This window comes from Amblyraja radiata, chromosome 8 (genome assembly GCF_010909765.2).
Source record: "Amblyraja radiata isolate CabotCenter1 chromosome 8, sAmbRad1.1.pri, whole genome shotgun sequence".
NCBI lineage: Eukaryota > Metazoa > Chordata > Chondrichthyes > Rajiformes > Rajidae > Amblyraja > Amblyraja radiata.
In genome coordinates, this window is record NC_045963.1 from 221480 (window position 1) to 247812 (window position 26333).

Below are 26333 nucleotides of genomic sequence, written 5' to 3' on the forward strand. Positions count from 1 at the left end.
AAAAAAATCCGGGAAATTCCTCTCCGACCCCAATCCAGGCGATCGACACTTGTCCAGGAGATCACTCAGGTCTTACTATGCTAACCATACCTAGGTCCATATCCCTGCCCTCTCCCCGTAGCCCCTTATCCCCTTGGCAGCTAAAAAACCATCTATTTTAGACTTAAATATATTTAACGTTTCTGCTTCCACTGCTCCCTGGGGCAGTGAATTCCATAAATTAACCACCCTCTGGGTGAAGAAGTTCTTCCTCATCTCAGTTTTAAAAGAGCCCCCCCTTATTCTGCAACTATGTCCCCTAGTTTCCCCGATCATTGGGAACATCCTCGGTGCATCCACCCGATCAAGGCCCCTCACGATCTTATATGTTTCAATGAGATCGCCTCTCATTCTTCTAAACTCCAAAGAGTAGAGTTCCAGCCTACTTAACCTTTCCTCATATGTCAATCCCCTCATTGCAGGAATTAATCTTGTAAACCTTCGCTGCATTGAATTGGAATTGAATTGAATTCTAGTCTCTCCCTGTGGTGGAAACATCCTAATATCTAACCTATACACATAATGCTGGGGGAACTCAGCAGGACAGGCAGCATAGGTGGAGGGAATGGGCAGATGATGTTTCTTCAGACTGATCTAGACTCGCTACTGCAAGCATGCGTGCTTCCTCAGCACTTGACTGCGCCACCATCTTGTCCCACGTGGCTACTGCCAGGTCTCCCATTTTGAGCACACCAATGATCTAAGTTATCTACGCTTCATCTGCCGCTTCTTGCAAAAGTTCTCACTCCATGCAAGAACACTGAAGACGTGACCCGACCCAAAATGTCATCCGTTCCCTCCACAAGTGCTGACTGAGCTCCAGCACTTTGAGCACTGGGCAAGTGAATTTCTTCTAAATCAGCTTCAATGCTCATGTACCCTTTCTTAAATAAGGGAGCTAATAACATACACATACTTAAAGCATGTTCTCACCAACGCTGTGTACAATTCTAACAATTATTTTCTATATGTAAACGCCAAACCCCTTGCAATAAAGGCCAATATGCCATTTGTCTTTTTAACCACTTGCTTCAGCTGCCAGCTAACTTTGTGATACTTACACAAGAACACATAGATGTCTCTGTACACTGACTGGCAATCTCGGCTTTTAGATATTAATCTACTAACTGAAGTGCAGGTCCACGCAATTTTCTACTTTAAATTCCATTTGCCTGCCAAGATTTCACCCACTTACTCAATCTGTCTATAACCTTTTGGAGAGTACAAATATCCTCATTGCAGAATGCCCTTCCACCTATTTTATGTCATCAGAAAACCTGGAGACCATACACTCTGCCCCCTATTGCAAGTCATTGAGACAGATAGCAAACGATTGAAAGACATGAACTCATTCTTGGGGCACTGGAATCGCTCCATCCTTCCATCGGAAAAAGACTTGTTTCTTCAAACTGTCTTTTATGAGATAACTAATCTTCAATCCATGTTCACACACATCCTCCAATATTGTGAGTTCTTATCTTGCAAAACAAACTTTTACGTAGGCTTATAAAATATCTACGCATCTATAGGCCCCCCTCTGTCAACTCTACTTGTTACATCCTTGAAGGAATCCAGCAAATTAGTCAAACATGATTGTCTTTACATAATTCACATTTACTTGGTTTGATTGCATTCAACACCTCTTAATGCAAAGGTACTTCTTTCCTCATAACAACCACAGATGATAAGCTTCACTGGTCTATTCCGCTTTTATCTCCCACCATGCTTGAACAGAGGAAACACATTTACGGTTCTCCAAACGGTTCGCCACTTCCCTTAAAATGTTTAAGTGCAGACCATTGGGTCTTGGTGACTTGTCCATCTTTATTCCCATTAGTTTTTCCAAAAGCTTTTTCCTTGTTGCAGTTTGCAAGAGAAGACGGTTTGTTGCATTTGTTTAAGAGAATGGCACATTGTAAAGAATTTACAAAAAGAACATTTGGAAATCTAACTTCTTTTATATTATAGATATTTTCCTCTAAATCATTGCTAACTGCAGATATAATACCTGCTGGATAAACCAGGGTGCTCTTGTGGTTGAGGGGCGCTTCCTTGAACTCCTACTGGTGGTTTTGCAAGTCCCAGCATATCCTGTTTAAAAAGGGAAAATGAGAAATGAACATATATTTTAATACATGAAATGAACCATGCTCCTTTAAAAGTGGCTTGATGTCAATGACATAATACTCCAGAGGTCATTTTTTTCTCTTCCACTGCTCTCATATTCGCAACAAAATTGACATCAAATAATAAATAAATTCATCTTTAGCAAGGAGAAATAAGTTTGATTTTGAATAATTCAGTTTTATACCTTCTGATATGCAAGAATAATTACATTCTAAAAGTTGATCTTGCTTCAAGTTTCTTTACAACAAATATTAGGTAACCGAATTAACCCTCCAATTCATTCACCGCATAATTCTCATGTTTTTGCACACTGAATTCAACAGTAACTTTTAAAACAAAAATGCTTTTGTTTTTTAAAAACAAAAAAGCGTATTTTCTTCTTTTTATATTTATCAACCTACTTTTAAAATGGAACACACTTCATCAGCACAGCCCTTTCCTCCATCAACAGCATCTATGTGATTGTCCTGAACTACTATCTGCCTCATTGAAGACCCTCAGACCATTTTTGATCAGACTTTACAGGCCTTATCTTGCACTAAATGTTATTCACGTTATTCCCTTTATCATGTATCTGTACACTGTGAATGGCTCAATTGTAATCATGTATTGACTACGTCTGAAGAAGGGCTTTGCCCCGAAACGTTGCCTATTTCCTTCGCTCCATAGATGCTGCTGTACCCGCTGAGTTTCTCCAGCATTTTTGTGTACCTTCGATTTTCCAGCATCTGCAGTTCCTTCTTAAACACTGTAATCATGTATTGTCTTTCCGCTGACTGATTAGCACGTGACAAAAGCTTTTCACTGTACCTCAATACACGTGACAATAAAGTAAACTAAACTAATGAGGTGCTGCATCATGAAAGTGACCTCTATCATCAAGGATCCCCACCATCCAGCTAAGGCCCTTTTCTCTCTGCTACCATCAAGCAAGAGGTACAGAGCCTGGGGGTTGCACAGAACAAGGTTCAGGAACGACTACTTTCCTAAGGACAGCAGGTTCTTGAATCAACCTGCAGAACTCTAATCCCACCTCGACAACAGAACACTACGGCCCACTACCATGTTTTTTTCCCCCCTTTCGCAACAATATATTTTTTTCCCCACAGTCTTCTTTCTTTTTATTTTTTGCAGAATTTCATGCATCATTTATATTTTTGTGTGTTTGTCAGAGTCTGTGCCTGTGATGCTGCTGCAAACAAGATTTTCATCTTACTGTAGTTGTGCATATGAAAATGGTGTGGTCTTGCCAAATACATGGAGCTAAAATCCAAGAAGGATCAAGATAATAAAGCAGGTACACAAAATTGCTGGGGAAACTCAGCGGGTGCAGCAGCATCTATGGAGCGAAGGAAATAGGCGACGTTTCGGGCCGAAACCCTTCTTCATAACTTCTTCAAGATAATAAAGCATACTGATTCTGAAATAACTGTAAACTATCATAGAATTTTAAAGCACCAAAGGAGGACATGATCTCATCATATTCACACCACAAGTTATTCAGATCAATTCCACACCCCAGCTTTTGCTCAGAAACATTGAACATTACAGCACATTGAATGCTCATCCAGCTTGGTTTCTGCTTCCAATACCGCTTCAGGCAATGAGCTTCAGACCATGACATCTCTTTGGATGAAGACATTCAAACCTTTTGCCGATTCACTTAAATAAAATATCCCTATCCCTCCTGAATTATTGGTTTCTTTTCCAAGGGAAAATAATTCTAGTATTCATCCCACCTCTTCCTCTCTAATTCTATGTTTTGAGATACATTCCCTTCAGCCTTCTCGACTCACAAAAAATATTTGCGACCAAGCTCTAAATATACTTTTTACCATGACAATTAAAACCACTATTACCTCTCTCTTACTATAACAGTTTCTATAATATGGTGACCTCAACTGTAAGCATTACTTTAGTTATGGTCTAATTAATTTTTTTTACACAGTCCCAGCAAGAATATCCTGTTTCTATAACTATGACTCTACCAATAAGGTTAAGCAGTCCTCTTCTCATCTCAAACAGTACCTTGGGATCAAGGACGACTTGCTTCCACTACACCTCTGCGGGATACTGAAGTAGCTGATGAGGCCAATGTGGGAACTGCAGACTCTCCATGTGCGGCTGGAAGTGTTTGTCAGGTTGAGCGGATACTTTAGGAGATAGTGCTATTAATTATGCTAAGATTCTGAATATTCCTGACAAAGGGTCTTTAGGTCCTTAGTGCCTACTTGAACTCTGCTGCTCCATTTTGTATCGTTCTCAGGCTAAGGATTCCCACAATAAAAAGGGGATGTTGCTGTTTTTCAGTATCTTCGTAAATCATTTCCTCTGTCTAGCTGATAATCTCTTGCTGTAATGAAGCTTAGACTAGAGTATCTAACTTGTTGGGTATAGAGTGTGTCCATTGAAGCTGGCTGAATGGAATCAGACACATAGCAGTTGCCAGGAAAACATAACATGCTGCTTGTGGATCAGGAGTATTTTGCTGAGACAGTGTTGCTGTCTCTACAATGCTTTTAAGGTGCCTACTGAATGTAGTCATGTAAGTGAGGCATGCAAGGTGACAGGAATCATTGCAGCCAAGTAGGCATGCTTGAATTAAGATCTTGATCTTCCTTAATCATAATCTCTATATTTATATTTGTAGCCGATGTGTACTACAAAGAGCTTGCACTGATGATGGAATCACATTGTAATGTCTTTCGGTCACCATAGCAACATGCTTCCTATCAGAATTAATTTTGAATCTGACTGCCTCTTTTGCAGTCTGTCCTGTGGGACTTTGTCAGTTATTTTGTTTAAATCTACAGACCACATTAAATACACTTTCCTTATCAGCAGTCCTCATTATCTGTTCAAAAAGATTCAGTCAAATTCCTGTCACAATATTCCATTAAGAAATTAATCTGTCAGATTTAAACAATGCTTTATAATCTTCACTTTCATAAACCAGGATAGACTGATATTACAAATGCATTAACTTTGATTAGAGAAAGACAAAAGTAGAATTACAAAATATTAAAGCTGAAGAAATATAGTTTTCAATGCACAACCTTTTTTCCACCCATAGGTTTTAAAGCCAAAATATCTGTGGGATTTAGTATATGATTTCTCTTAAATAATAAGCAACATATAGTTTCAACTTTCCAGCAATCTAAAACACACCTGGATTTGTTTTGCTGACAGGTCCTTTGTGCCTCTGAAGACATAACTTTTGGAAATCCCCTCACAGTTCAGTTCATGGACCTGCACCATTCGACCAAAAGTAATCAGACCAACCAGTGAGTTGGGAGTGAGCAGACTCAGGGACATCTGCAGGGATTCTTTGAGGGCCTGTAGATCATCTTCCTCCAAGCAAGTGTCCACCACATACAAGAAGATGAGAGGGGCAGATGAACCTCGCTGACCAACACAAAAATAAAGAACAATTAGTGAATTAATGTTCTTACTTCAATGTAACCGTTTCTTATTAACCGGTTCTGCCAAATTATGTAATATACGGAATATTAATGCAATGAATAGGCATGCTTCTCATATTACCTGAACAACATATTCAATAGTTGAAAACTGAGGCAGTAGTTCAGCTGGTTGATTCAATTCGGAAATGCCCGAGTAAGATGGTGAAAACTACAAATTAGGTCATTTGGAAAAATCAGAATATGGAAGAATTATTAGTACAATGTTGTTGCTGGCCTTGATAAAATACAGAAATAACTTTTCTTAGATTCAGCCCTTAGTGAGAATAATGTGAGATATCCCCACATGAATATTGGGCACCTATTTAATATCAAGACCTGTCATTACACAATTCTAACAGTTAATATTGCTGGCACATTCAATTCAATTCAATTTATTGTCATTTGGACCCCTTGAGGTCCAAACGAAATGCCGTTTCTGCAGCCATACATTACAAACAAATAGACCCAAGACACAACATAATTTACATAAACATCCATCACATTGCTGTGATGGAAGGCCAAAAAAACTTCTCTCTCCACTGCACTCTCCCCCCCGATGTCAGAGTCAAAGTCAAAGTACCCGGCGGGCGATGGCGATTGTCCCGTGGCCATTAAAGCCACGCCGGGTGATGCGAGGTCGCACACCGGGTCTTGGTGTTAGAGCCCCCGGCGCGCGCTCGCAGAGACCCGCCGCCATTCCAAGCCGCGCGGGGCGGTGATGTAGGCCCCGCTCCAGGTGCTCTTCAACCCCGCAACTCGGGCGGGAGAAGTCGCCGCTGCGGAAGCCCCGAAAAGCGGACTCCCTCCAGGGACCCGCGGGCTCCCGGTGCCGTTCGCCAAACCCGCAGTTGCAGCCTCCGAATCTCCGGGGGTCGGGCCGCAGCAGCGTCCACCACAGCTCCACCCGCTCTGGACTCGGCCAGCTCCGTGACGGTGAGGTGAGTAGTCGGCACCACAGCCCCCGGTCTTCCTGTTGGAGGCCGCTCCTCGTTGCAGCCCCAACGACAACGGAGACCCGACAAAGAAAAGGTCGGGTCTCCCGTGCAGGGAGAGATTTAAAAGTTACCCCCTCCCCCCCACACCCCCCCACACACATACCCCAACAAAAATAACAAAAACTACATAAAAACATAGACATAAAATAATAAAAACGCAGACGGACTGCAGAGGCCGCTGCTGACGAGAGTCGCGCCGCCTACCGGAACATGGTCCCATAATTGAACATTGGTGTGTGCATGGAAGCTAGCTAACTAAGTGAATTGATGGTAGGGCAGTAGACATGGTTCACAAAGACTAGAGCAAGGCTTCTGACAAGGTCCTGCATGGCGAGCTGGTTAAATGTCAAGGTATCTGAGGAATGTTCGCAAATTGCCTCCAAGAGAGTGAGAGTGCGCGAGAGAGAGCGTGTGTGTGTGTGTGTGTGTGTGTGTGTGTGTGTATGACTTGAAGGAGAATGTAGGTGGTACGATTAGTACGTTTTCAAAACAACATTTGAGTAGTGATGGATCTCAAAGAGGTTTGTCTAAGGATTCATCTGTACATTTATCAGCTGGGCAGACAGGTAACAGATGGAATTTAATGCCAGTAAGTGTGAGGTTATGAACTTTGGCAAGTCAATTTCTGTTAGACCGGGTACCTAATTAGTGGTTATGTGCAGAGAAGCCTTGTAGCTCCAAGAAAATGGTTACAGAGCCAAACAGTGTGGTGATAAATATATTTGGCAGGCTTGACTTCATAGGTAGACGCAGTGAGTAAATGAATTATGTCATGATGCAGTTGGATGAAATATTGGTTCAACCACACTTGTTAGCCATACTGCTGGAAGGATACAATATCATGAGAGTGCAGATGAGATTCACCAAGATTATTGCAACGAATGGAGGGCTGTAGTTATAAGAAAAGATTGGAATATAGGATGTTGAAGGGCAACTTTAGAGCAGTTTATAACATTATAAGGGTCATTAATAGGATAAACAGAATAGTAAGATTAAACGAGAACTTACCAGTTTGAAGTTTGATCTGTATTTTATGAGGAGTTACCATGAGGGATTACGTGAAGAACCCCGCCAGGACGCATGCGTGTCATTCTTCAAATCAGCGGTGTGAAATCACAGATAACTGTAATGACTAAACATAGTAAGATTAGAGAAAAGTGGTACCAGTTAAGTATATGATCAGGGTGGGAGCGGAGGGCACATAATCCCTCATCGTAACTCCTCATAAAATACAGATCAAACTTCAAACTGGTAAGTTCTCGTTTAATCTTACTATTTTACTTCGGAGTCACGTGAGTGACTACGTGAAGATTTTAAAGCTCTGTGATTTCATGCCGTGGAAACGAGTCCATGCATCACGTCTGCCTTGACTGTGGGAGGAATAGTGTTAACATAATTGCACATGATTCGTTATTGAAATCATAAAATTTATTAACACAAATTATAACCCCTTTTATGGGTTTAATTAATTTACAGAATTTAAATTTTTTTCTGCAAATGTTCCAGTTTTCATCACTGGTTTATTGTAAAATGACTGGAAAGTTCTTTCCCCTGACCATCCTGCTGCTTCGAGGACTTGGTCCATGGGCACATCCAGTTGTACTGCTGCCGATGTAGCTGCAGCCCTGGTGGAATGAGATTTAAAAACGTTAGTATCCACCCCAGCCTGTGTCAGTACTTGTTTCAGCCATCTCGAGATGGTCTGGACCGTCACTCTTTTGTGAGGTTGTTTATGGCTGATCAGCAGTCCCTTCTCATTGCCTCTTAGGATTTTTGTTTTCTCCATGTATAGTGACAGGTGTCTAACTATACAGAGACGGTCATCTGCAGGGTATGACCTAAATTGGATATTGAGGCCTGCTGATCCCTGTCTGTTCTGTTTTACTAGTTCGTATATGTGGAACGTAATATCGTCAGGTGAGGAGGTCATGTTGTCCAGTCTGAGTTTGTGCAGTGACTGAACCCTCTGTGCCGTGACAAATGCCATTAACATGACTGTTTTTAAAGTTAGTCTGTGTAGGGACAGAGTAGATGCTGGAGACCAGTTCCTGAGTGCTTTCAGGACAATGCTTACATCCCAAATTTGGGAGTACCTGGTTTTTGGGGGATTCGTATTAAATATTCCCCTCATGAGCTTAGTTACCAGAGGGTGAGTCCCTACCGTGTAACGCTCTGTCCCTTGCCATAGGTAAGTCGACAGGGCACATCTGGCGCTGTTGATGGCACTGTAGCTGAGCCCCTCATCATAGTGGAGGCCTGCCAGATATTCCAGAACAGATGGGATGTTCATATTTCTGTTGGTGATTTTGTTCTTATGACAGTACATTTCCCACTTCCTGATGTAGACCAGATATTGTTTTTTAGTTGATTCTCTTTGGGCCGCCGAGATGATGTTCGCTGTTCGGTCCGTTAGTCCCAGTTGTAGAAGTGGTGTTTTTAAACACTACAAATTAACAGGTTCAAGCATTTATGGCATGGATGGCTATCCCCTGTCACGGGATGTAGTAGTAAATCTGGTCTATGTGGGATGGTAATACATGGTTCTAATACCATGTTTTGTACCACTGGGAACCATGGTTGTGTAGGCCAATCGGGTACTACCAAAATACCAGACGCAGAGTCTTGTTGTATTTTCCTTAATACCCGACTGATGAGGCAGAAAAGAGGGAATGCGTAAATAAACAATTTCCCCCAATGCAGCGAAAATGCATCTGTTGCTGCTGCCCCAGGGTCTGGTTCCCATGAAACATAATTAGGTATCTGGTTGTTTAGTCTGGATGCGAATAGATCGATATCCGGTGTTCCATATTTTGCTGTAATGTCAGCAAATACCATTTTGTTTAACATCCATTCGGTGTTTTCATTAAATTTGCGTGACCTGGTGTCTGCCACTAAATTTAGTCTCCCTGGAAGGTAAGTGGCTGATATCCAAATATCTCTCTGGATGCACCATTGCCAAATTGAATTAGCGAGATTGTCACATGATATCGATTTGTTGCCACCCATGTGGTTGATGTATGCTACCACAGTGGTATTGTCTATTTGTAATCTAACATGCTGGTGTTGTGATCCAGTACAATATGACTTTAGGCCATGGAATGTACCCAACATTTCCAAGTAGTTTATACCCAGTGTGAGTAAGAAGGATGCCTCCTGTGCTGTCCATCTACCTCCACAGCTGGTGATGGTATTGGTGGCTTCCCACCCAAGTGCACTGGCATCAGTTTGTAGTACCATAGAAGGGTTACTGACAATGATTGGGTTGGAACAAAGCCAGATGTTATCTATCCACCATTTTAGTTCCGTTTTGGCTTGGATTGGTAGTCTCATAGGTCTGTCAAAGTGACCTGCATTGATTTTTAGAGCTTGTATTTTTGCTCTCTGTAAGTTTTGGTAATGTAGAGGTCCAAATTGTGTGGCTGGGAAAGCAACCACGATTTTACCAATTACTTTTGCTACCAATCTGATGGATGGGTTTCTGATGTCAATGAGGTTATTGCAAACCTCTATTAAATCTCTTGCCTTTCCCTTTGGCAGTGTCACCGTCATGTGAACTGAGTCAATGGTGAATCCCAAGTAGTCCATAGTAGTGGACGGTGTTAGTTTAGATTTAACTGGATGGATGATAAATCCCAGTTTTTCAAATAACTGTTTTGTGGCTGTTACAGTTTGTATGGCCAATTCCAAAGTTATGCCCACAATGAGTATGTCATCTAAATATGCCATAACCATATGTTTACGTTTCCGTAGAAATGCTAGGGCTGGTTTTAAGATTTTTGTAAACAGCCTGGGGGCTGATGATAGCCCATTTGGCAATGCTTTATATTGCCAGGGTTGTCTCATCCAGTTGAATTTTAAGTAACATCTGTGGTCACCTCGTATGGGTACTGAATAGTAAGCATCTTTTAAATCGACGCTGGCCATGAAGTAACCTTTGGAAATTAATTGTTTAGCAGTAACAAAGTTAAGTGAATGTATTGAACAAATGTGTTCAATTTTGTCAGATCTATGATGATGCGACAACCACCATCTTTAATGGTTTTGGTAAAAATATTGGACACAAATTCTAATGGTTCGTGTTGAGTTATTTCAATTACACCTTTTATGTAAAGCCGCTCCAGTTCAGCTTGTGCTTCTGATTTTTCTTTATCAGAGAGCACGAACTCTCGGTTCGGTCTATGTTGAACTGGAGGGCTGTACTCGTGTATAAACTCTATTGTATATCCCTGGATACTGCTTAAGATGTAAGTATCGGTTGTTAGCATGCTCCATGCATTCAAAAACCAGTGTAATCTCCCACCAACCTCCATGCTCTCCATATTATTTAGGGAACCAGACCCACCTACCTCCATTGTTACCAGTGGCAGGATTACTTCTTCCTGAAGTTCTTCCGTTGTTGTTGCGCTGGTGCTTGGTTTTTCGGGTTGGTTGGTGCTGTTGTTGGGGTTCCCCGCATCTTCCAAGAAGGCCGGCCTGGGCCATGGCCTAAAAAAGACTCATGTTTAAAATGCCGTGCCTTCGAGCTTTCACCAGTTCTGCTGGTGGGTGCGTAGGGATGCTGTCTTTGGCTGTAGTGGGTTTTTGCAGGTGTTCCTTTTATTAACCCCAAGGTTTTGGCTTCCTCATCAAGCTCTTTTACCTGCTTCGATAGGTTTCCTCCGAACAGGAGGATGGGTGGTTTTGTGGCCCCAGGTTTGCACAGTCCCGCGAATTTTGGGTTGAGTGTCGGCTGTATGGCACTTTTCCTGATGCTGTTTATTTCGTGCTGGGTGTTACAGAACAGTGCCAGCGCATCTTGTTGATCCTGGGACATATTCCTGTCGTTCACTGTACGGGCAAATGCCGTTATTCCTGCGGTCAGCAATTATAGTACTTTTTGTAATTTCACATCCATACTTCTGACCCCTGGTCCGATGTGTTTCCAGATACAGTTGTTGATAATTGGGACATTTAGGGAAATGCAGTTGCCCGGTGCCATATGTCTTCCTGTGGTGTCCAGTACAGCCTGCTCTTGTAACTGGTTTAATGACATATAGTCAATACTGGCAGCAAGCTTTGGCTCCAGATTTTCCCCAGTCTGTTCTGGCTGTATGAAGTTTGCCACCATATCCAGCAAGTTCTCATTTTCTCGCACCCCATGCACACTTGTCTGTTCTTCCGCGGACCCCTCTTCCAGGTCAGCTCAGAACTGACCCGCAGTGCTCCCCTCCGATGAGGTGGAGACACTGTGCAGCCCTTGAAAAGGTACTGCTGTGGGTTTGTCATAGGGCCCACAGTGACCTGACTCCATCTCCCGGACCCGGTCACGTTGGAGCAAATGCTCCACACACCGTTCCATTCGGGTCCAGCGCTCTCGGTCGCTGGCCGCCCGCGGTGTTTCAAAGTCGGACTCCTCCGAGTCCACGACCTTGTTAGTTTTGTGTTTTGCCTTGCCGCCCGGCCGCGTGGATTTGGCCGGTGCGGTGGCTACACAGGGCACAGCTGATCCCACTACGGGTGATCTAAGTGCCGTCGGCTGCTCTTGCTGGCTGCCCGCTGCTCCGCGGTCCTCCCTCACCAGCTTTGTCGCAGCCCTCGTCTTCTTTGCTTTCTCCATTTCCCTTCTGTAGATGGGAAAAAGAACAAAAAAGACCGCAGAGTAAAACCCTACCTGCAAATAGCGGCTTTTTAAACTGCCGCCGCGGGGGAACGTCCTTCCACCGCGTCTGACGTTTCGCAATGCGTGTAGCGATATGACACGCATGCGCCCTGGCGGGGTTCTTCACGTAGTCACTCACGTGACTCCGAAGTAAAATCTGGAGTTAGAGGGCACAGATTTAAGTTTGGAAATTTGTGATAAAAGAAAAAGCTAGACATTCGGTAGGGTAAGCATGAATACACTACATGCTGGTTATGCAAGTAATAAATGTTCAATATTTTGTTACTACTGAAAATAAACCTCTGTAAAGTACAGCAATATGTAGCGTCATTTTAGCATGAATTATGCTGATTGTTCTAATTCTGTCCTTGGTACACAAGCAAAGTTCGCAAACATGGCAAATAGAGGGATTCTTCTTCACAAAGGAGGCAAAGAACACCAGTTCCTCTTTATTTGTAAACAGCGTTCTTTCTGTTTGGCATTGATTAAAACATAGTCTAATACCTTTTAACATAGAATAACTTTTTTTTTAAACTAGTGCCACTCCTGAAATGTGCACCACATTGCATGTATGCAGATATGGAACATTAAAATAAAATACACAAAAAAGTTATTTCCCCTTATTTTCCAGCCAACTAATTTCCTTTTAATAGTTTGCATATTGAAATATACACAATTTAATTAGAACTTACCTGGTTCCTTTGGAAACAAAAATTGCACGCCCAGAGCTTTGCTCGATAGTCCACCTGACTGTTTAAAAATAGGTGTAAATCTCTTAGTTACTTTAGTAAAACAAGAACTCTATTCCACCACTACATGTATATACATTAATAATTATGTTTGGTTTTAATTTCTAAATGAGGTAACTTTATCTTTCATTTCATTCATTATTGCACTGGTGCGCATGTCTATATACAAAACGCAGATGAAACTTGTGATGGGCAGCATGTAATAGAAACAAATAGAAACACTCAAGAGGGTCAGGCAGCATTTGTAGAATGAGGACTATGGAATGAACCCTTTGTTCTTCCAGGGTGTCTTCAATCAGAAATGTCAATTCCCTTTCTCTTGCCACAAATGCAGTCTGATCCCTTAATTTCTTCTGGCATTTTCTGGTTTTATTTCAAATTGCATTAAAAAAAAAATTCAAAACCATATATTCTAATTTGGTAAAAAAACATTAGACTGTTTAAAAAATTGATTTAGACAAATAGGTGCAGCAGTAGGCCATTCGGCCCTTCGTGCCAGCACCGCCATTCAATATGATCATGGCTGATCATCTAAAATCAGTACCCCGTTCCTGCTTTTTTCCCCATATCCCTTGATTCCTTTAGTCCCAAGAGTAAATCTAACCCCCTCTTGAAAACATCGAGTGAATTGGCCTCCACTGCCTTCTGGGGCATGTTTTGTTTTTTTCCCCCCATTGTGAGTTGATGTCTTCAGATGCTGAGGTGGTTGTCTGATGAGGTGTACCAGCACACTGTTTCGAATGCAAAGTTTCACTGGTGCTCAGAGGGTTTTTGTATTCCTCCACGTCTCCTTTAGAGTTGTATAATGGCTATCGTCAAAATAATCCTTCGACAGTTACCATGTAAATGAGCCAGATACGTTTTGGTATATTACCTCCGATGTTGGATTGTTGCACAAAATGCATTATAAGAGTAATTAAATCAATATTAAACCCCGTTTAAAAATAATCCAGTGTTCTGCATTCACTGCATTTTGTAACAAAACCTTCCATTAATTATTATTTTAATATAGTTGAAACATCATCAGCTATTTTATTTAACATAAATACAGTCTTATCTTTAAACTGTGACCCCTTGTTCTGGACTTCCCCAACATCGGGAATAATCTTCCTGCATCTAGCCTGTCCAACCCATTAAGCCGAATATTGTGCCCCTGTTTGGTCCAGGTCATCCCACACACACCATGTGGATACCCAATTGAACTCAACAATGAGGATCATCACAGGAACAATCCGCTCAACACCACTCCCCTGGCTCCCTGTCCTATCCAACATAGCCCCTCCACACATCCGGCGAGTAGTCCTCACTCAAAGGATGCTCCAAAAGACCAAAAACTCCCCTCACCTGCCAATTCATATGGACATCTTCAACCCACCCACTGCTCGACTTCCATCTAGACGACCAATTTGGAAGAACCCACCACCAGCTGATTTCACCATCCAATCAGCTTGGAAAAGGGAATGGGAGTCCAAGGACGTCCCAAATAAACATCTGGTGTCAGACCTCACCCTACCGGTCCCTGGCACCAATCTCCCAAGGAAGCAGTGGACGACGCTGAATAGATTCAGGACTGGACATGGCCCCTGCTTGGCCAGCCTTCACAAATGGGGCAGCAGTCCAACCCCATGGTGTGCTTGTGGAGAGCAGCAAACAATGCAACACATCATTGAAGCATGCCCTCAACAAAGACTCAAAGGAGGACTTGTCACCCTTCATACAGCAGATCAAGAGGCAACTGCTTGGCTAAAGGACTTTGCATTCGCTAAATAAATAAAATAACCCATTAGGAATTTTGTAAGTTTCTATAAGATCCCCCCTCAATCTTCTAAATTCTAGCGTGTACAAGTCGAGTCTATCCAGTCTTTCTTCATATGAAAGTCCTGCCATCCCAGGAATCATTCTGGTGATTGTTGCCTATTTCCTTCGCTCCATAGATGCTGCTGCACCCGCTGAGTTTCTCCAGCAATTTTGTGTACCATCATTCTGGTGAACCTTCTCTGTACTCCCTCTATGGCAAGAATGTCTTTCCTCAGATTAGGAGACCAAAACTTTACGCAATACTCCAGGTGTGGTCTCACCAAGGCCCAGTACAACTGCAGTAGAACCTCCCTGCTCATACTCAAATCCTTTTGCTATGAATGCTAACATACCATTCGCTTTCTTCACTGCCTGCTGCACCTGCACCTACTTTCAATGACTGGTGTACCATGACACCCAGGTCTCGTTAAGGCACGCCTTCATTCTGTTAGCGCTGTTTGCTTTCAATACTGTCCAACAGTGAACACTTGACAAGGTAACACCTTGTCCATGACCCACAGACAAGCAGCAGGCTACTAACTTCATGACCATCACCGATCTCATCACCTCTGGCAATTTTCTCCCCTTCACAGCCTCAAACCTCAGTTCCCCAACCCCATATTGCCCATTTCTGTCTCTTTCACAAATCCACAAGCAGGACTACAGTGATTGTTTCTGCCTGCTCCTGCCCCACCGAAAGTATCTCCAAATACCTTGACTCCATCCTATCTTCCTTCCGACCTACATCTGACACACCTCACATGATCTTCAACACTTCGACAACTTTAATTTTGACAGTTCTCATCTTTATCTGGAAGGTCATAGGACTCTCTAGTTCTTCCTTGAGCAGCAGTCCACTCTGTTCCCCTCTATTAACACTCTCCTCTGCCTTGCAGAACTTCTCCTCCTCTCACTTTCTACAAATCAAAGGTGTACCCATGGGCAGGCAGTCGCATGGGCCCCAGCTATGCTTGCCTTTTTGTTGGTTATGTCAAACAGTCCTTGTTTCAAACGTGCACTGGCACCACCCCACAACCCCTTCTCCACGACATCTACGACTGCATCGGGGCTGCCTCCTGCACAAAACTTGCTGATTTCAACAACTTTCCCACTAACTTGCACCGTCCTCAAATGCACGGACTATCTTTTCCCTTTCTCAATCTCTCCTTCTCCATCAGAGAGGACAGACTTTCGACTGATGTCGACTAAAAACCCACTGAATCCCAGCTATCTTGACAAAACCTCTTCCTACCCTGCCTCATGCATGGACACCATCGACTACTCTCACTCTCTCTGTCACATTTGCATCCAAGATGCGGTTTTCTACTCGAGGGCATCCAAGATGTCTGCTTTTAGTAAATGTAGTTTACACGCTACTGTTGTGAATGAATCCTCCATCCGTGTCACCTCTGTGTCCTGCAGCTCTGCTCTTGCTCCCCCTCCCCCTAGATTGAACAAGTCCCCTGGTCTTTACATATCACTGCACCAGGTTCTGCATCCATGACATCAATCTCCTACATTACCACCACCTAGACTTTCCCTTGACTCACCACAGTTTCAAGAAGGGTCCCACTTAGTCACATCTTCCCGCCCACGACCCTTTCTGCTTTCCGTAGAAACCACTCTCCCTGCAAACTAATGGTCCGCACATCTTTTCCCCCTCAAACTGCCCCTCCCGAGGTACTGCAACTGCAGATCTACACCTCCTTCCTCACCTATAACCAGAGACCCCAGCAGACCTTCCAAGTGAGACAGAAATTCACATAAACCTCCTCTAATATCATCTACTGAAGGCAGTGCTCCCGATGATGGGCTCCTTGGGCAACAGCAAGCGTAGACTGGGTGACCGTTTTACTGAAACGGTCCTCCTAGGCCTGGTGGATCTCCTGGTTGCTCCCCCTCCACCCAGACGGAACAAGGATAAAGTTCCCCTAGTTCATACCATTCACCCCACGACCCTCCGCATCCAACACATCATTCTCAGACATTTCTGCCACCTTGAACTTAATCCCATCACTAGCCACATCTTCCCATCCGCACCCCTTTCAGTGGAGACCACTCCCTCTGCAATTCCTTGGTTTGCTCATCCCTTTCTACACAAACTGCCCCCTCCACAAGTACTTCTCCCTGCAACCGCATATTCCGCTCGGGTAGCTCACAACCCAACAGTATGAACATTGAATTCCCCAAGTTTAGGTAACACCCCACCCTTTGCCTTCTTTCCTTTCCCTTTCCCAACCCCAGTGTGCACCCATTCTCCCACTCTTCTCCTCCCCCCTGCCATCCCTTTCCACCTTGTCTGAAGAAGGGTCTTGACCCAAAACGTCACCCATTCCTTCTCTCCAGAGATGCTGCCTGACCCGCTGAGTTACTCCAGCTTTTTGTGTTCTTTACAATGAAACATTACCAATTCAAACTATTGCCATTACTTTACCAGCAGTATCTGGTGCATAGAACTGAATGTACTTTAAATGTAATCTTTTAGTTTCTAAAATTCCAGAGAATAAGTTAGAATGATTTCATATTACAGCTGGACATTTCGTCTTTAGGATACAATGAAATGTAGATATCCTACCAAAGTGGATTAAGTACAGCTCTGCAGGTAGCTCTGCTGCACAGAACAGGTTCATACTGTATCGGTGGTAAATCTGGACGCTCTTTTAAAGGAGTGAAGAGACAAGCTAGAGGGACCACCATGCGCGTAGCCTCGAGTCGACTGGATGGCCATACATTCCAGCTGAACCGAATGCCATCTCGTTCTTCGTTTTGTTGAATAAATTCTAGATATGACGCCATGATTGCTGGAGACTCCTGCTGAAACAAACAACCAATGAAAATTGTGATCTGCTCCAATACATTATTTGAAAACATGAAATTAAGAGAAATTTAAACATTTCCATTTGCATTTTTATATTAAAAATAAGTTTCTCATGAAGACAAAGGGAGGAACTGCAGATGCTGGTTTAAGCCGAAGATAGACAGAAAAAGCAGGAGTAACAGCGGGTCAGGCAGCATCTCTGGAGAAAATAGGTAATGTTTTGGGTCGAGACCCTTCTTGAAACTGTGAGTCAAGGGAAAGTGAAACGAGAGATATAGATGGTACTTAGCACAAATGAATGGTAGATATGCAGAAAGCAATGATAATCAAGGAAATGTGGAGTCCACAATGGTCTCCACAGTGTGTTGGCAGTGTGATAGGCGATAACATAGAAAAATAGGTGTAGGAGTAGGCCATTCGGCCCTTCGAGCTAGCCCCGTCATTCAATGTGACCATGATTGATCATCCAGAATCAGTACCCTGTTCCTGTTTATTCCCCATATCCCTTGATTCCTTTCACCCTAAGAGTTAAATCAAACACTCTTGAAAACATCCAGTGAATTGGCTTCCACTGCCTTGTGTGGCAGAGAATTCCACAGATTCACAACTCTCTGGCTGAAAACGTTTTTCCTCATCTCAGTCCTAATAAAGACCCCTCATTCTTAAACTGTGACCCCTGGTACTGGACTCCACCAACATCAGGAACATTTTTCCTCCATCTAGCCTGTCCAATCCTTTAAGAATTTTATGTTTCTATAAGATCCCCTCTCATCTTTCCAAATTCCAGTGATAACAAGTTATACAGACAGTGGAACTCAACAGGAGGACAGTAACACTGGTTTGACGACTAGGGTGGGGGAGGGACGGGGTCTGCCTCAGCCTATGTGATCTCCTGGTTGCCAAACACTTTAACTCCCCTCCCCATTATCACACTGACCTCTTCGTCCTGGGCCTCCTCCATTGTCAGTGTGAGGCCAAACACAAATCGGAGGAACAACACCTCATATTTTGCTTGGGCAGCTTACAACCCAGCGGTTGATTTCTCTAACTTCAACTATAACACTTGCATTCCCTCTCTCTCCATCCCTCCCCCACCCTAGTCATCGTACTAGTTTTACTGTCTCCTGCCGAGTTGCACCGTTATATAGACAGTGGAACTCAACAGGATGACAGTAAAACAATGGACCGTTGCGAGTTTTGATCACCGTTGCTTTCAGCATATTTTCCATTAATATGTTCGAAGTACTATCTATATCTCTCGTTCCCCTTTCCCCTGACCCTCAGTCTGAAGAAGGGTCTCGCCCCAAAACGTCACAATGTTACCACCAGCAGGAAATACATTTGGAAAAAAATTATTTACACTGAAGCAGTTGAGATTGTGCCACGTAGCGATTGAATGAGACTGTGTTGATCCAAGTAAACATGCTTGCTGCATACATTCCATGGGGGAATCGAGGGCAAAGGGAACTGGATGGGGAAAGTAAACAGCAGGTTGCGTTGCAAATACAGGCGGCGTTCCTTACTGCGTATAGGCAGCGGCTTCAGAACGCAGCTCCAGTGGTGAGGATTGCACAGAGCATATCAGGGAAAGCAGAGGAACAACTCATCGACTGTTTTGTGTCAGTAAACTGGGCAATTATCCAGGACTCAGCAACAGAGATGAATGAATACGTCATGGTTGAATGTGTGGTGGAGAGTGTTCCCACCAAGACCATCTGAGTGTCCCCTAACCAGAAGCAGATGAACCAGGATGTCTGCTGAGGCCCAGGCGTCAGGCATTGAAACTTGGTGATGCAGCATCATATAGGAAGTCCAGGTACGACCTGGATAAGGCCATTAGAAAAAAGAGGAGACATTTTAGGTCTAAATTGGAGGATGAAATGGACCTTCGGCACCTGAGTAACCTCATCAATGCCCCTACTTCCTTAGAAGATTGAAGATTGCCGATAGTATGTCGGGCGACACTCTATCAAACTCATGCAGGTGCAGAGTAGAGAGCAGACAGACTGGCTGCATTATGACCTGCTTTGGCAATTCAAATCTTACAACCAACAGATCAGACCAAAGCTCCACTGTCATACCACATCTGATCATCAATGATGGTGGAGAATTAAACAGCTAATGGGAGATAGTGGCTCCATGAGGGCATAGTTTTAACAATGAGAGGAAAAATATCTAAAAAGGACCTCAGGGGCAACATTTTCACACAGAGGGCGGCACATACATAGAACGAGCTACCATAGGAAGAGGCAGCAGTGGTTTAATTATGACATGATATAAATGATTTGGAGTGATATGGGCAAGTGGAATTCGTTCAGTTGGGCTACTTGGTCGGCATGGATGAGGACCTGAAAGGTCCACTTTGATGTCGTATAGCTTTATGATTCCATCATTCTAAGACACCTTGTATCCTCCATGACGGTAGGGCACAGTCAGAGTACTAGAGACAAGCTATTTAGTGTATCCTGAGCTATGAAATCAGATGAGATTCCCACTGTTAACATTGACAATCTGTGCTCCAAAATTAGCTGCAATTCTAGCCAAGCTGCTCCACTACAATTACAACATTTATCTGACCATGTGGAAAACTACCCAGAGATATTCTATGAATAAAACACAGGACAAATCCAAATCTATTTATTGTCTGCTCAGTCTACCCAGCAATGTGATAGATGGTGCGATTGACAGGGTCCAAGCAGGATTTCCTCAACGAAAACCTGCTCACCATTACCCAGTCTTCATTTCACAGGTAAAAAAAGACAAAGTGCAGGAGTAACTCAGCTGATCAGGCAGCAGATCTGGACACTGCCTTTCTAAATAGGTGATGGTTTGGGTCAGGACACTTCTTCAGACCCGCTGAGTTACTCTAGCACTGTGGGTCTTTTTTTGTAAACAAGCATTTGTAGTTCCTTGTACTTGCTTTTGTAGGACTATGTGGCTCCAGAACTTATTACAGCCTTTAGTTCATGTCTGGATCAAAGAAGTGAATTCCAGAAGCAAAACGAGAGAGACTGTCCTCATCATTAAGGTAAATTTTGACTGAGTGCAGCTTCAAGAAGCGCTGGTGAAACTGACATTAATGATCATCATTCAATGTTTGGGGTCATACAGTGAACAAAGATCAGGCTGCAGTTGGAAAAATGTCAACCATTCCACCAGAGGACAGGATTCCTTCAGTGCAGTGCCCCTTGCTCAACCATCACCAGCTATTTCATCAACACTCTTCCTTCCATTATAAGATGAGAGGTGGGGCTGTTTGTCAAAGACTGTGCACTGTTCAATTCCATTCACAACTCCTCTGCATACTTATATACCCAAGACCTAGATAACATTCACGCATGGATGGACAAGTTGTGAAGGACAACTGACAACAATTTCCAACTAGAAAGAATCTAACCACAATGAGCCCCTCATATCAATACCCTGGGCCAGACGGGAGGGAGGGTGTCTGGGGGTGGGGATTTGGGTCACCATTAATCCGACACTCATTTGAAGTTGGCCACATAAATATGACTACAAAATCAGGCCAAGATAAATTAAACTGAACAGACGCTGGGTGCCTTACAGCAATTATTTGCATGGACTAATTCACCACCACTGGCTGAACCACAACAATTTACAATGTTGTCATCTTGACCAAACTGACTACCAAAACTGAGATCAATCTTCAAAACAATACGAGTTCATCCCTTATCCCTATTTTTGTTACTTCTGGAATACACTCCCAGTGACACCCTCTGTTACTTTCAAGATCATTCATTGGCATCTTCCTAACTGAAGCGAAGGTAAAGAACTGTATCATTCAATTCATCGCAGTTGTCTATCTTCACTGTACACTTCATCAATATACAGCTTTTATATGTACTCAACTACACTTGCTCATTGAGAGGGGGGGTAGAGAGGGGGGGGGGGGGTGAGGGGGGTAAAGAGGGGAGAAGAGGGGATGGAGGGGGATAGAGAGGGGATGGAGGGGGGTAGAGAGGGGGATAGAAGAGGGGGTAGAGAGGGGGATAGAAGAGGGGGATAGAAGAGGGGATGGAGGGGGAGAAGAGGGGATGGAGGGGGAGAAGAGGGGATGGAGGGGGAGAAGAGGGGATGGAGGGGGGAGAAGAGGGGAGGGAGGGGGATAGTGAAGAGGGGATAAAGAGGGGATGGAGGGGGATAGTGAAGAAGGGGGTGGGGAAGAAGGGGTAGAGAGGGGGGGGGAGATGGAGGGGATGGAGTGGGGTATAGGGGAGGGGTGGGGGGGGGTAAAGGGGGGTATAGAGCGGGGGGGGGGTGAAGAGGGGGGTATAGAGCGGGGGGGGTGAAGAGGGGGGTATAGAGCGGGGGGGTATAGAGCGGGGGGGTATAGAGCGGGGGGGGGTATAGAGCGGGGGGGGGTATAGAGCGGGGGGGGGTATAGAGCGGGGGGGGTATAGAGCGGGGGGGGGTTATAGAGCGGGGGGGGTATAGATGCGGGGGGGGTTATAGAGAGGGGGGGTTATAGAGCAGTGGGGGGTATAGAGGCGGGGGGGGTTATAGAGCGGGGGGGGTTATAGAGCGGGGGGGGGTATAGAGCGGGGGGGGGGTAGAGGGGGGGGGGGGGTATAGAGCGGGGGGGGGGGGTTATAGAGCGGGGGGGGTTATAGAGCGGGGGGGGGTATAGAGCGGGGGGGGGTATAGAGCGGGGGGGGGGTATAGAGGGGGGGGGGTATAGAGCGGGGGGGGGGGGTATAGAGCGGGGGGGGGGTATAGAGCGGGGGGGGGTTATAGAGCGGGGGGGGGGTATAGAGCGGTGGGGGGGTAGGGTTATAGAGCGGGGGGGGGGTATAGAGCGGGTGGGGTATAGGCGGGGGGGGGGTATAGAGCGGGGGGGGGTATAGAGCGGGGGCGGGGGGGGTATACGAGCGGGGGGGGGGGGTGGGTATAGAGCGGGGGGGGGGATATAGAGCGGGGGGGATAGAGCGGGGGTGGGTTATAGAGCGGGGGGGGGGGTATAGAGCGGGGGGGGGTATCGAGCGGGGGGGGGGGGTATAGAGCGGGGGGGGGTATTAGAGATGCGGGGGGGTCACTAGAGCGGGGTGGGTATAGAGCGGGGGGGGGGTATAGAGCGGGGGGGGGTTATAGAGCGGGGGGGGTATAGAGCGGGGGGGGGTATAGAGCGGGGTGGGGGGGTATATAGAAGCGGGGGGGTGTAGAGCGGGGGGGGGGGTAGAGCGGGGGGGGGTATAGCGCGGCCGGGGGGGGTTAGAGCGGGGGGGGTTATAGAGCGGGGGGGGGTATAGAGCAGGGGGGTTATAGAGCGGGGGGGGTTAGAGCGGGGGGGGTATAGAGCGGGGGGGGGGGTTATAGAGCGGGGGGGGGGGGTATAGAGCGGGGGGGGGGTATAGAGCGGGGGGGGGTATAGAGCGGGGGGGGGTTATCAGAGCGGGGGGGTTATAGAGCGGGGGGGGGGGGTTAGTAGAGCGGGGGGGGTATAGAGGGGGGGGGGGTATAGAGCGGGGGGGGGTTTATAGAGCGGGGGGGGTGGGTATAGAGCGGGGGGGGTAGAGCAGGGGGGGGTATAGAGCTGGGGGGGGGTATAGAGCGGGGGGGGGGGGTTATAGAGCGGGGGGGGGGGTATAGAGCGGGGGGGGGGTGATAGAGCGCGGCGGGGGGTATATAGAGCGGGGGGGGGGTATAGAGGGGGGTATAGAGCGGGGGGGGGGGGTATAGAGCGGGGGGGGGGTATAGAGCGGGGGGGGGTTAGAGCGGGGGGGGGGGGGCTATTTTTATAGAGCGGGGGGGGGGTATAGGAGGGGGGGGGTTATAGAGCGGGGGGGGGTATAGAGCGGGGGGCGGGTATAGAGCGGGGGGGGGGGTATAGAGCGGGATAGGGGGGGGGTATAGAGAGCGGGGGGGGTATAGAGGGGGGGGGGTATATAGAGCGGGGAGGGGTATAGAGCGGGGGGGGGTATAGAGGGTGGGGGGGGTATAGAGAGGCGGGGGGGGGGTGGGGGCAGTAGAGGGGGGGGGGGGTATAGAGGCGGGGGGGGGGTATAGAGCGGGGGGGGGGTATAGAGCGGGGGGGGGGTATAGAGCGGGGGGGGGTATAGAGCGGTGGGGGGGTATATATTAGAGCTGGGGGGGTAGGGGGGGGGGATTAGAGCGGCGGGGGGGGGAATAGAGCGGGGGGGCTGGTGAAGAGGGGGGGGGGTGAAGAGGGGGGGGGGTGAAGAGGGGGGGGGTATGAGCGGGGGGGGGTATAGAGCGGGGGGGGGGGTATTAGAGCGGGGGGGGGGTATAGAGCGGGGGGGGGGTTTTATAGAGCGGGGGGGGGGTATAGCGCGGGGGGGGTATAGAGCGGGGGGGGGTATAGAGCGGGGGGGGGTGAAGAGGGGGGGGGGTTGAGAGGGGGGGGGTATAGAGAGGGGGGGGGTTCTAGAGCGGGGGGGGGGGATAGAGCGGGGGGGGGGATAGAGCGGGGGGGGGTGAAGAGGGGGGGGGGTGAAGAGGGGGGGGGTATAGAGCGGGGGGGGGGGATAGAGCGGGGGGGGGGATAGAGCGGGGGGGGGGGATAGAGCGGGGGGGGGGGGTGAAGAGGGGGGGGGGTATAGAGCGGGGGGGGGGTATAGAGCGGGGGGGGGGGATAGAGCGGGGGGGGGGATAGAGCGGGGGGGGGGGATAGAGCGGGGGGGGGGGGTGAAGAGGGGGGGGGGGTATAGAGCGGGGGGGGGGATAGAGCGGGGGGGGGGGCGGTTACCTGCCCTGTGCCGGTGCCGGGGTCCCAGGGAGGGGATGGGGTGAGTTGCCGGGGAGGAGGGAGACAGGGGGACTGTGGGGAAGGGGGAGAGATTGAGGGACGGGGTCGCCTACGTGACCCGCGCCGGCGCTGCCTCTGGCTCTGGCTCGTCACCGGCTGACGTCACTGACAGGAAGTACAGCTCAGCGCAGACCGGCTCCGTCCACGTCACCGGGTGGAGCAACGTCACCGGGGAGGAGCAACGTCACCGGTTGGAGAACGTCACCGGGGAGGAGCAACGTCACCGGGGAGGAGCAACGTCACCGGGGAGGAGGAACGTCACCGGGGAGGAGCAACGTCACCGGGGAGGAGCAACGTCACCGGGGAGGAGCAACGTCACCGGGGAGGAGCAACGTCACCGGGGAGGAGCAACGTCACCGGGGAGGAGCAACGTCACCGGGGAGGAGCAACGTCACCGGGAGGAGCAACGTCGCCGGGAGGAGCAACGTCACCGGGGAGTGAGTGAGTGATGGAGGGGGAGGGGGAGGGGGGGGAGCAGCGGTGTCCTTGACAACACCCACCAGCCATATTCTCCTTGCCACTCCCCACCCCTTTGTACTTGCATCCAGTGCCGGATTTAGATGAAGAGAGGCCCTAAGCTGTTCCACTTGTGAGGCCCCCAACGACCGGGCAGCCATGGCGGCCACATCTCCCACAATTCAAAGCGAGGGAGAAAGTGCCCAGCGCCGACCAGTTGCCGTTGCAGTGCGCATGCGCAGGGCGGCCGCTGATGTGCTGGCCGTGGTTGTGCGCATGTGCAAGGCGGCCTGCCGTGCCGGCGGATGAGGAGCGAGCGGAGCCCGGACACGGATAGCGGGGGGAGATGGAGAGAGAGAGAGAGAGATAGAGGGGGGCCGCCCAGAGTTGAACGGTAGGTGTTCTGCCTTGGCCGGAGGCCCCCCTAGACCTCGAGGCCCATCAATTTTTTCGGGGGCCCCCTAGAAAGTGGGGGCCCTAAGCTATAGCTTGTTTAGCTTATACGTAAATCCGGCACTGCTTGCATCAATGTGCTGGGCTTCAGCGATGAGCAGGCCCATGAACGGGAAGTTATTGACTCTCCATCCTGCCCGATCGATGCAGATTGATTTGTGGATTCTCAGTTTCCTGTTCTGGTCAACAATCCGCTTCTTGGTCTTGCTGATGTTGAGAGTAAGATTGCTATTCTGACACCATTCAATCATATTTTCATTCTCCATCCGATACTCTGTCTCGTCGTTACCCATAGTCGTCCAACAACGGTGGGATTTGAATGCGGCGTGGAACGGTATCTGGCCAGACGTTCAGAAGCGGGGGACAGATCACAGCCTTGAGATACTCCTAGCTGATGGTTATCCAGGAGGAAGTGTTGTTGCCAATTTGTACTGATTGCGGTCTGCTAATGAGGATGGCAGTTGCTGAGCCATCTCTGCGTTTGATGGTCAGTTTAGAGGGAATGCTCGCGTTGCACACTGAGCTGTAGTCAATGAACAACAGCTTGAAGTACTCAGTGGGACAGGCAGCATCTCTGGAGAGAAGGGAAGGGTGACATTTCGGGTCGAGAACCTTCTTCATACTGAAAGTCAGGGGAAAGGGAAACAAGAGATACAGACGATGATGTAGAGAGATGTAGAACAAATGAATGAAAGATATGCAAAATAGTAACTGCTGCTCTTCTGCTCAATCATCTTCGTAACATTTTAACTAGTAATATCCCTTAAAATCCGGACAGGGGTCTACTCCCTATGCTTTTTATAAAATATATATGTTGGCACCTGATTTAAACCAACTTCATACGTTACACATTTCAAAAATATCACGGTATATTAATCTGCTTCTCAAATTCTTTATTTTTTAGTTGACATTTACAGCCTAAGTTTGACAAATCTTCAGAAAGTGTAGGGACGATGGAGACTAAAACATTTTAATTGGTTATGATTCCTGAATCTTAATGTTTACTCCTGGATAGA

At 46.9% G+C, this 26333-nt stretch overlaps 1 protein-coding gene across 2 annotated transcripts in view; it reads right to left on the bottom strand.

Moving 5' to 3' along the window:
- Positions 1-24568, bottom strand: part of LOC116975802 (protein transport protein Sec23A) — a 53071-nt gene extending 28503 nt beyond the window's left edge. Inside the window, exons 1-6 of one of the 2 annotated variants that reach the window (XM_033025021.1) lie at positions 24466-24568; positions 17382-17621; positions 12953-13010; positions 5710-5796; positions 5335-5571; positions 2048-2130 (exon numbers count right to left, since the gene is read on the bottom strand). In XM_033025021.1, coding sequence (XP_032880912.1) covers positions 2048-2130; positions 5335-5571; positions 5710-5796; positions 12953-13010; positions 17382-17602 — 686 coding nt within the window. In that variant the 5' untranslated portion in view covers positions 17603-17621; positions 24466-24568. Of the gene's footprint in view, positions 1-2047; positions 2131-5334; positions 5572-5709; positions 5797-12952; positions 13011-17381; positions 17622-24461 lie in introns of both variants that reach the window. The other variant, XM_033025023.1, reaches the window with a different exon arrangement.
- Positions 24569-26333: the final 1765 nt, after the last annotated feature.